The sequence below is a fragment of the Pleuronectes platessa genome, chromosome 4 (assembly GCF_947347685.1).
Source record: "Pleuronectes platessa chromosome 4, fPlePla1.1, whole genome shotgun sequence".
Classification (NCBI taxonomy): domain Eukaryota; kingdom Metazoa; phylum Chordata; class Actinopteri; order Pleuronectiformes; family Pleuronectidae; genus Pleuronectes; species Pleuronectes platessa.
The window spans coordinates 24,868,219-24,878,803 of NC_070629.1; the positions used below are offsets into that span (position 1 = coordinate 24,868,219).

The following is a 10,585-nucleotide window of genomic DNA, read 5'->3' on the forward strand; positions in this document are numbered from 1 at the left end:
CGAGCCAGACCGGATCCTTCATGAGGGAAGAGGCCAGGGAGAGCCAGGCAGCCCCGGCTTCTCTTCTCTTCACCGACACTATCCTTCACCGCGAGCCCCGGAGCCCGAGCAGGGGGCTGCGTTACCGCCCGGAGGATGTCCCGACATGAGGGTAAGAGCTCGCCCGAGCACCGGGCCTGAGCCGGGGCAGGATTTAGCCATTTAATGAAAAGCGAGAAGCGGAGACAGAGCAGCGGCGGCTAACGTGAGCTAGCCGACAATTTCTTGTTTTGCAGCCGTTGCTAACGTCGGTGTTAGCAGCGGGGTCGTGTCGCGGCGGGGACGACGACACACAAACGTGTGTCTGACAACCGGGCACACTGCAGTCGACGTGTGTGTGTTTTATTAAATACACAACAAGCACAACAGGGGCTAGTGGACGCCAGCTACGTGCTGCTAGCTAGCGGGCTAGCTTGGTGGTGGGCAATGTAGGTTAACGTGAAGGGGGAGTGCCGAGGAGCAGAAGAGAGCAGCGGGTTCCAGGTGGCGTCGCGGCATCGAACCTGGTCACGTCGTTTATTTAAGCTAGTAGTAGCCTCCTTCCTGGTTAACGTTGGCCTGCGGATGGCCAGTTTTTCCGAGCTGAAGTTAAGCGAACCCACATTCACCCTCGTCCTTGTGCACAACCTTGCTGGACTGGAAGTTTCGATGTCGGTGTCAACGCAGACGTCAGTGAACATTTGGCCAAGTGGAGTTAGGTAAAGTCCTCCGCAGCTGATTAGCCTGTCAGCTAGCAGCCGAGCTAACGACAGCTGGGTGCATTTGTTTGCGTGTCTCAGCAGCGAAGGTGAGCCAGGCCCGGGCGGCCTCTGTGAATGTGTGTTGTTGTCAACTTTGGTGCCAGTGAGGATCCAGTTATTTACCAGTTAGGATCCATTTATTTACCTGTGGTGATCCAGGTATATGTCTGTCAGGATCCAGTTTAATATCAGTGAGGATCCAGTTTAATATCTGGGGTGATCCAGTTTAATATCAGTCAGGATCCAGTTAAATATCAGTGAGGAACCATTTATTTATCAGTGAGGATCCAGTTTAATATCAGTGAGGATCCAGTTTAATATCAGGGAGGATCCAGTTTAATATCAGGGAGGATCCAGTTAAATATCAGTGAGGAACCATTTATTTATCAGTGAGGATCCAGTTTAATATCTGTGGTGATCCAGTTAAATATCAGTCAGGATCCAGTTAAATATCAGTCAGGATCCAGTTAAATATCAGTGAGGAACCATTTATTTATCTGTGGTGATCCAGTTTAATATCTGTGGTGATCCAGTTAAATATCTGTTAGGAACCATTTATTTTTCAGTCAGGATGCAGTTTGATATCTGTGGTTATCCAGTTATTTGTCAGTGAGGATCCACTTATTTATCTGTGAGGATCCACATCAAGTGGTTTCTGCAGCGTAGAGTTGTCAGCAGCTTCTCAGCTGGATCCGGTTCACTCTTGAGTTTTCACAGCTTGCCAGCTATGAATGGAAATATATGAGGGAGTTCAGACCGCTTGGTGTCATACAACACACGGAGGCTGTCCTAGTCAATCTCAGAACATGCAGGGACAGGAGGACAGAGGGTCCCGTTCACCTCATGTGACACAGAAGGTGAAACCTGTCGTACATGGTGTTCACATGTATTTAGTGATGATGATGATCGGGGTGTTATGAGTGTGGTTAGAAGGGCACTGGTCTATAAGTCTCGTGGTTAGTCCTGAGTTAAAGGACACATAAACATGTTTAGGACATAGGACATAGCCTTCTTATTGTGTTACAGTTGAACAACAGATTTTCGAAAAGCATCCCCCATGTTCCAACAAATGCACTCTCTAAACTCTTGAGAGTACATTGTTCTCCTATACACTACCTACTGCACTACAGGTAGAGTTAAATCCCCTTCTGTAGTAGCCTCAGTTAAAGCTCAACATCTCTTCACACAGAAGTCTTATTTATACCTGAGGGTCTTCGGGAGATTGCTTTAGATTTTTGCAGGTGTTCGTTTCAGCCAGTAATGATCTGGTTTGTTCCAGCACAGGAATGGGAAGCAACAAACTCAACATATACAAATATCTACAAACACACACAGAAGGATTTGAATGATTTGTTTTGCCTTTAGATGGAAAAAAAAACTCCACTTTTCACCAGTGTTAATCTTTATATTTGTGTTGCATCATCATAATTCTTCAATCGGTATGTTTTGAAAAATAACATGTTGAAGCAAGTAGAAACGTTAATCTCATTTCATGGAAATTCATTGACTTAGTATAATAATACATTTCTCAGTTAATATTTGTATGAACTTTTTAAGAGAACCGTAGTTGGGACTTTTATCCTAATGCTTATAAACACGAGACATAATAAATTGTTGCAAGTGATCTGTTTATATCATCGACATTTATAGAAAAACTAATACATATGAAACTATATTTGAGAATCATTTAATAACTTGTTTAATATGCTGGGCTTTATCAACCCTAAGTTAAAATATATATATTTAACAGCTCTAACCTGTTTTCTGCTTTCCCCCCTGTCCCTTCTTCTCATTGGTCCCTCAGGTGTGAGCTGTGATGCATGTTTAAAAGGCAACTTCAGAGGTCGACGCTACAAATGTTTAATTTGCTACGACTACGATCTGTGCGCATCGTGCTACGAGAGCGGTGCGACCACAACCAGACACACCACAGAGCATCCCATGCAGTGTATATTAACCCGAGTCGACTTTGGTGAGTACACTTGATATGCCCACGTGTCTGTATGGGATGTCTGTCATCCAATGTTAAGATATTTTATGTTGTGATCGATAAAGTTAGTTTGTGCCTATCCAGCTACAGACATATGTTGATGACCAATTGACAACCTGTCAAGAAAATGCAGATGTGAAGCAAAATATAGGAACATGTGCTGCATCTCTACAGTTCAGCTCTACAATTAAGTACAAACCAAACACCCAGTTTCTCTCCACTGATTCACAGTCACTTGTGAGTCAAATATAATCAACACTGAACAATGAGAAAAGGTTTCCCTTCATTTTAAGACAGTGGGCTGATCATTGGAGTAGTGCAGTGGGCAGTGGACCAGTTTAAAGACTGTTGTGGCAGAATGACGTTAACAAAGGGACCTCGAATGGCACTCGGTAGAGCGCATACCTCTGCCAAGGCTGAACAATCCTACCCATGATTGTCTCGGTCCTGTAGCAAAAATGTAAAAGAAAAAATGAAATATTCTTGTAACTTAAATCATTTAATTGTTTGCATAAAACAAAGTTAAAGAATGGGGAATGAAAGGTCAATATCTGCCTGTTAATTTGCAATGGGTTCTTCTCAGACCCAGGCCTCATCCCTCCGCCAAGTTTTGTGGAACTTGGTTTTGCAGTTTTTGCATAATCCTGTTGACAAATACACACACAAACAAACCAACAGAGGCAGGTTTAAACATAACCTGCTTGGCAGAGGTAATGAGTGGCTTCCTAAAGAAATGGTTTGGCACTTTACATTTTACCTTTTTTTTTTTTCTTCAAATATGTTTCTTTATATTACTTTTCAATAATATGTAAATAAACGCTGCTCACATGTCAGTCATGTTGATTCTTGTCATGTCATAAATATGTTAAGCCCCTAATACTTTGGAGGACTCAGTGGCTTTAATAAATCAGTCCCAGTCGAGGTTATCTTCTGTTGGCACCGGTGTGTGTTTTCTGACCGGACTTTTGCCTTCAACTGGCTGAGCAGTGGTTGATTTGAACTGGACAGCCTGAGGAGGATTTGGGATTGTGCCTCTGGGCTTGTTTCATCGCTCCATGAATGTAGTGACAGGGATGAGTTCACTTGCTATTAATATTTAATCTGTGTGGTGTGGTATGATCTCTGAGCATTTTGATTGTGTACAAATAGTCTTGTTTGTGAATGGTTGTGTTTGTAAGCCTTGGTACTGTGTGATATGTCGTTGTTTAACCTTTCACACATTGGACATGCAGTTTTCCAGTGTGTTAGATAATACAAAAAACGTTGCTGAAAACACAACAGAAGGTGCAAACTCACAAGGAAAGTCCTTGTTTTCACAGTTGTGGGTTTATGTATTTTTCAGTTCGCGGATCTTAGTATTTACACGCACACACATCACGGTTTGATGTTGGAACTGAAACAATTCTATTGTTATAATGTTGAGATAAACTGCCACGAGAATATTAAGTGAAGCTGCCTGAATTAAACCAGTTCAAATGTGTTCTCCTTCAAATGGGCTTTAACACGACAATGTTAATTGATGTTATGTTAATGTTGAATAAGCCAGACATTCTACAGAGTATTTTTCCAATTGATGACTTCTCTAACACGCTTAAAGCATAGAAATATCTCTGGATGGAAAATAGGAAGCAAACACGTAGAAGGCACCAAAGACGATGACAATGAGATTCAAGAGATTTTGGTGACAAGAACTAATACCGGTTGGTGTGCTGTAAACAAAAAGATGCGATTATCCACAGCTGAATTCATAGATTATGTCCTGCTTCCTGCAGAGCCTACCCAGGCTTCACCCCATCCTGAATCCCTCAGAAATGTTCCTGTGGTTGTGAACACGTCTCACCCGGATAATCTCCTGCTGCTTTGTTCAAATGTGAAAGGCAAACTCCAGAGAGTGTCCAGACCCAATTGTTTGAACATTATCCGAAGCTCATGTATGAAAACGTCCATGATTCTGTGGCAGCTTTGATGACCGTTGATTGTATGTCGGAGAATCATTTGAAATCCCTGCACCTGTAATTGTCATGCAGATGACACTTGCTGTTGAATTAAGACTAAATGCCCCTGGATTCTCCTCAGACTTGTACTACGGAGGGGAAGCGTTTTCAGTGGAGCAGCCCCAGGCCTTCACATGTCCCTACTGCGGCAGAATGGGCTACACGGAGATCTCCCTGCAGGAGCACGTGGCTGCAGAGCACACAGAGACCTCCACAGAAGTGGTAAGTTGATGCTGGAGCCTCACACGCAGCCCCTGATGGAGCCTCCACACCTGGAAACATTTACACTTGTGTTTGGGACTCTCCTCGCATGCCTCCGATTAAAAAAACAAACAGAAAAATGCTTTTCAGTGAAATGATTTAATATCCACTTCTGTGGTCATTAAGTCGTTGTCAGTAATAACTCATGTTAAATAACCTGAAGCTATGTAGTAAAGGTGTTTTCAGTGAGTCATAATTCACGAGTAAAAGACAAGTCCATTAATCTCTGAGGGTGAATAATAACTCGTCTCCTACCGCAGCAGAAAAATCCTAGTTTCAGCCTTTTTAAATGAATAATCCCATGATGCTTTATTCCTAAACTGTCAAACACATAAGATCAATCTGTGCCTCCGACGTCACTTCACATCAGTCGGAGCTTAGACACACTCGTCACAGAGCCGCAGCTTTTCATGTTTAACCACAGACTTTGTTTTGCAGAATGCAGACACATGACTGTTTGCTCCAAACGACACATCACAGACTGGCCAATGTTGAATGTGCAGTGGAGTGTGTTGATAATGACTTGCACGCTCTCTCTCTCTCTCTCCCTGTCCTCTAGATCTGCCCCATATGTGCAGCGCTGCCAGGCGGCGACCCGAATCATGTGACGGATGACTTTGCTGCTCATCTCACACTTGAACACAGAGCACCCAGAGACTTGATATCCTTTCAAAGCAGTAGTCCCACCACCGCAGATACCATCCTCACCTGGTTGGGAATGATTAACCTGAATTTGTGTTTCAGCCTGTTGCACGAAGAGAAACAAAGAGAACAAGAGAGTTTCTTTTGTGGAAACTATTCTGATAATTGCGATTATGCTACATGAAAGAACCGAAGCTGTTTGAGTTCTCAATGTTGTGTTCATTCCCCAAGTGACCACAGTGGGCGAACATAAAAGAGGGAAATTATCAAGATATGTGGCGTAACGATTTCTTGGCTGTTCTGGTGCTTTGAATTAATATGTGACTCAAGCTACTGTGACATAATCCAGTAAGTGGGCCTCAGTCAGATTGATGGGATAGTTACCTGCTGTTTGTGGAGGCCAAGTGCACTCAGCTGCAGGTTTTCCTTCAAACCTGCTTGTGTTGTTTGTTCTCTCGTCCATTTTGGAGTGGGTCTCCCAAAGTAAGCCATGAGAAGTAGTGGTAAATTAAGTCAAAGATTAAATCTGATGTTCAGTGTTTGAAGTGTTCAGATTGTAAATGCAGGAAGATACTGTTTTGAACCTTTTTATAGGGTTGTTATTTGGTATTGACAGATCCCATAGAGTGTCAATGTCAGGAGAAAAATCTGAATTGTTGTGTTTGCATTGTTTTTCCTCTCCTGCCACCTGGCCTTCTAATATCACTGCTGCGAGGTGACGCACACTTCTTCCAAATGCAGAAGGCACTAACAGTTGGGGGCACAAAAAGTAGTTATGTGCCAAGGAAAGTGAAGGCGGCAAACAATGTAAACCGTGAAGACAAATAAAACAGGATTGGGTTTATTATAGCAATCACACATTTGCATGTGATTCAGCAGAGTTTATGCAGGTATTTACCCAAATGTTTGTGAGTGAGCTTCCGTCTACAGATTTCTGGAAAAAGAGAGAGGAAAACTTTTTCAAGAGGGGTTCGCTAATGTAGTGGATTACATTTATCAAGGGTTGAAATGACATTACATGCTTTTTTCTGTTGGGAACCAGCTCAAATACTCTGGACGAGGACTAATGAACGATTGATATGAATGTACACTGGATATTTAAATACATGTGATGGAGAAGAAAAATTGTTAAATGGCTTTGAGTTCATGGTGACACAAGAGCATCATGCAAATATGTTAGAAGCTGCTTCTGAAGTCCTGAGTGAATTCAGTGATTTTAATATGTTTCAAAAATTCACAATATATCAGCTTGTTGCTGCTGTGGGGCCGTTTCACTGCTTTCACTGTTTCTTTGGACAAAGCGTTATTTAACAAATCATGTAAACAATTGAAATTGTGATTAGTATGGTAGTAGCTTGATGTCCCTGATATGTTCCTTAACGGCTGCTCCACGATGAATCCAGTGGCGTGCGGCACGTGAGGAGGATGTTTCACCCAGGGCGCGGGCTGGGGGGTCCACGGGCCCGCAGGTCTAACATGCACTTCACCAGCAGCACCACAGGGGGGCTCTCCACTAGTCAGAGCTCCTCACAGAGCTCCAACTACAGCAGAGAGGCCATGGACCCCATAGCAGGTCAGTCACACACACACAGACACACACACAGTCAGAAGAAAAGACATGGTAACATGGTGAACTACATGCTGACGTGTGTAGTACACATTTCCTCTGGGGCAGAACAATAAGCTGTGAAGCCTGATGTAGGTCAGGCAAAAACCTGAATCCTTCTTGGTGTCGGCACAGACAGATTTGGTAACGAGCCCAGGATCAAATCATGAAAGATACAGTCACAATACTGGTGTGTATGTGTATTTGAGATAGAAGTTGAAGATGGGTGCAGGCACTTCCCCAGCGTGTGACGTCGCCACATTCAAATGATTGAGCAGCGTTTCTGTGAGAAGCTAACATGTGGACACAGTTAGTATTTTTCTAGCACCTTGTATATGGTCCAGTTCAGTGTGAACTTTAACATGCTGAGGATGCCACAGTAACATGTGGGCAGACTTGTTGATGTGGCACTTTCTTGTTTATACTGTTCCCAATTTCAATCCGCTTCAGTTCATGGCGTTCACCATGTCAGCTCCAGCTGGGCTGTAATGAGGGTCCTGGTTCAGACCGCCTCACAGACGGGCTCAACCTCCTCCTGAATGACCTGTGATACCTGCAGGGGGGGGGGGGGTGGATTCAGCTGATCCGACCACTTTTAGACTGAAAACCTCACTGATCTTATCATTCTGCACATACTGCACTGTACATACTGTCTCTTGTGCTCTGACAGTTCTGTGACTTGGGAATTGCAAGTTTTAAACATTCAATGAGAACAATTTTAAACATTATCTTCATTAATTGATTAAAAAAGGGTTTTCTTCAGAACTGCCTGGTTAACTGGGCGACCTACTCTATGATCATATCTGACATCTCCTCTCCATCCTGTTCCTCCAGAGCTTCTGTCCCAGTTGTCGGGGGTGCGGCGTTCGGCGGGCGGCCAGCTGAGCTCGGGCCCCTCAGCCTCTCAGCTCCAGCAGCTTCAGATGCAGCTCCAGTTGGAGCGCCAGCAGGCCCAGGCGGCGCGTCAGACGCTGGAGACGGCCCGGAACGCCAACCGAGGCGGAGGCAGAGCCAATGCAATCCTCAATACGAATTCAGCCGCCACGAACTCCAACTCAAGCACCAACCACAACAGCAACCCCAGTCCCAACCCGGGTCCGCCTGAGTCGAACGCACAGCACACTGCACATAGCTCCCAGTTTCTACTCAGCAGGTGAGACTATCGCTTTGGATTTCTGAATCTACTTCAAATGTGTCTGTGATTTATTTAGATGTTTGACCTATACTGTACTTTAATCTGTTCTTCTCAATCTGCTCCGTCATGATCATTTACCTGCTTCCTCTCGGTTTTCACACGTTGAATCTTCCTCCCACAGGCTGAGCGAACCCCGGCTGTCTGAGGCCGAGCGGCAGGCGTGCGAGGCCCAGTGGGCCGACAGGAGCCTGTTTGTGGCGGAGCTGCTGTTGTCCACGCTGCTGCCCGATGAGGACGCGTCGGCCTCCGAGGACGAGGACAACTGTCACGGCACGTTGCGGAACTTCGCTGACTTCGAGGCCATGGGCTGTGTTGAGGTCATGACCTTGGACGTGGCACTGGAGAACCTCAACCTTAAGGAGTCGACCCCAACTACCAAGACAACGAAAACCACGCCTAAAACAGCCCCCACGAAGAAAGAGCCGCCCGCCCCGCCCCTTTGATGACATGGCCACTCCCTCCCCTCAAACCACCATTGAAACTGGCTGACTGCGGAGTCGGTCCAACTGCCAATGGATGACAAAAAAAGACTGCAGTTTTTTTTTTTGGGCTTTGTTTTATTATTATTTTTTTCTCAGTGATTGTCATTTCAGCTCTGTCGCTCCCCACTCGACCCCCATGTTTATTAAGTTGTGTACGTTGAATAAAAGTAGTGAGACGAGAGAATGTGAAAGCAGGCAAGCGTGGTGGGTGTGTGAGAAAGGGAAAAAAAATAACTATATAAATATATTATAGAAAAATCTATATGAAAGTTGATAATCAATTCTGCATAACCCATGTTTCCTCTGGCAGATGAGCAAACGTAGTTAGCCGTTTCAAGAGACAAACACGTCACACACACTCACACCCAGGGAGAGAAGGCAGACTGAAACCTTTCCGGTAAAAAAAACGCTGCTGTGTATTTATAGTTATGAATTAAAGAAGTGCTTGGATGGATTACCACAACTTAAGCATGAGCTTAAATCACCATGTGCCCATTTTGAACTGCACAGTCACCAGACGGGGTCGTTCTCTTTCGTTCAGACACCAGAGAAACTGTAAATTAACTGTGCCGAGGGCCGCATCACGGGCATTTCTGCACCAACACATACACACCCACACACAGACACACAAACAGACTGAGGACCGCATTCGGGTTGCATTCACGTCCAGTCTCAACCCCTCCCCCTTATGTGACATCACTTGTTTTGGGTCATGTGACCTTGCTTTATATCGACTGTGGGCACTTTGGTTTTGAATCGCATATCCAGTGTCCACCAGTGTACACTACAGATGCTCTACGTAGAGTCAACACACAACTCGGAGGCGGACGGAGATGAGACGACGTCTTCACCGAGACCATTTTCAGTCCTTTTCTAACTTGGAGGAAACACAGACACCCTGGTCTACGTACGTTTTTTTGTTTTGTTTTGTTTCCCCCCCTCTTTCTGTCTCTCTCTCTCTCTCTCTCTGACGGAAGACCAGATGCTACTTTCTCAAGCTTCCCGTGATCTGAAATTAATCTTCTCTCCATTACTCTTGAATGCAAAGATTACTCATAATGTGACTTGAAGGAGAGAATCCTGTATTTCTCTTTCCATTCATTTCTCAGTCAAAAAAAATAAATAAAAAAAAGGATCTTTGTATGCCTCCACTGCTACCTGAAGAAATGCAATGTATGTTTTTGGCTGAGCAGACAGGCCAAATGACAGGGTAAACCTTTCAGTTTGGAGGACAATAAAAATGTTTTGGACGGAAATGAACTAACCCAAATCCTGCTCTCCGGTTTGTATTTTTACTTTTCGTTGTTTTTTACCTCTCTCCGTTGGTACCCTACTAGCAAGCGTGTGTGGGATCTGGTTAAAAAAAATAAGGAACGATCTTACACGTCAATCTCAGTCTTCATAGCAGCCGGTATATTTGAATACAATAAAATAAAAAAACAATAGAATAAAATAAAAAATATTGAGGTAGAAAGAATAAAAACAGAAACACAAGATAAATAGGTAGATAAGGTTCAGTGGCAAGATGATGGTAATAGTACTGATGATATGATGGTAATGTTATTGTTAAACAGTATATAAAAATAGTACAGTATATATAGTATATAATATAACATAAAATATGTTTATATATGAT

The 10,585-nt window shown here is 43.9% G+C and overlaps 1 protein-coding gene across 1 annotated transcript; it reads left to right on the plus strand.

Annotated features, from left to right (window-relative positions):
- On the plus strand, window positions 1-10,219 carry LOC128438875 (E3 ubiquitin-protein ligase KCMF1). The gene is made up of 7 exons (XM_053421623.1): window positions 1-151; window positions 2,584-2,751; window positions 4,846-4,985; window positions 5,584-5,685; window positions 7,059-7,239; window positions 8,107-8,425; window positions 8,589-10,219. Exons 1-7 carry the CDS (start codon window positions 136-138, stop codon window positions 8,908-8,910), a joined length of 1,248 nt encoding a protein of 415 aa, XP_053277598.1. The 5' UTR covers window positions 1-135; the 3' UTR covers window positions 8,911-10,219.
- Window positions 10,220-10,585: the final 366 nt, after the last annotated feature.

Excerpts from the sequence above, each read along its gene's own strand:
- LOC128438875 (XM_053421623.1), top strand. Across the intron at positions 5,686-7,058 it reads ACAGAGCACCCAGAGACTTG|GATGAATCCAGTGGCGTGCG; the intron begins ATATCCTTTCAA and ends CGGCTGCTCCAC. Across the intron at positions 8,426-8,588 it reads TCCCAGTTTCTACTCAGCAG|GCTGAGCGAACCCCGGCTGT; the intron begins GTGAGACTATCG and ends TTCCTCCCACAG.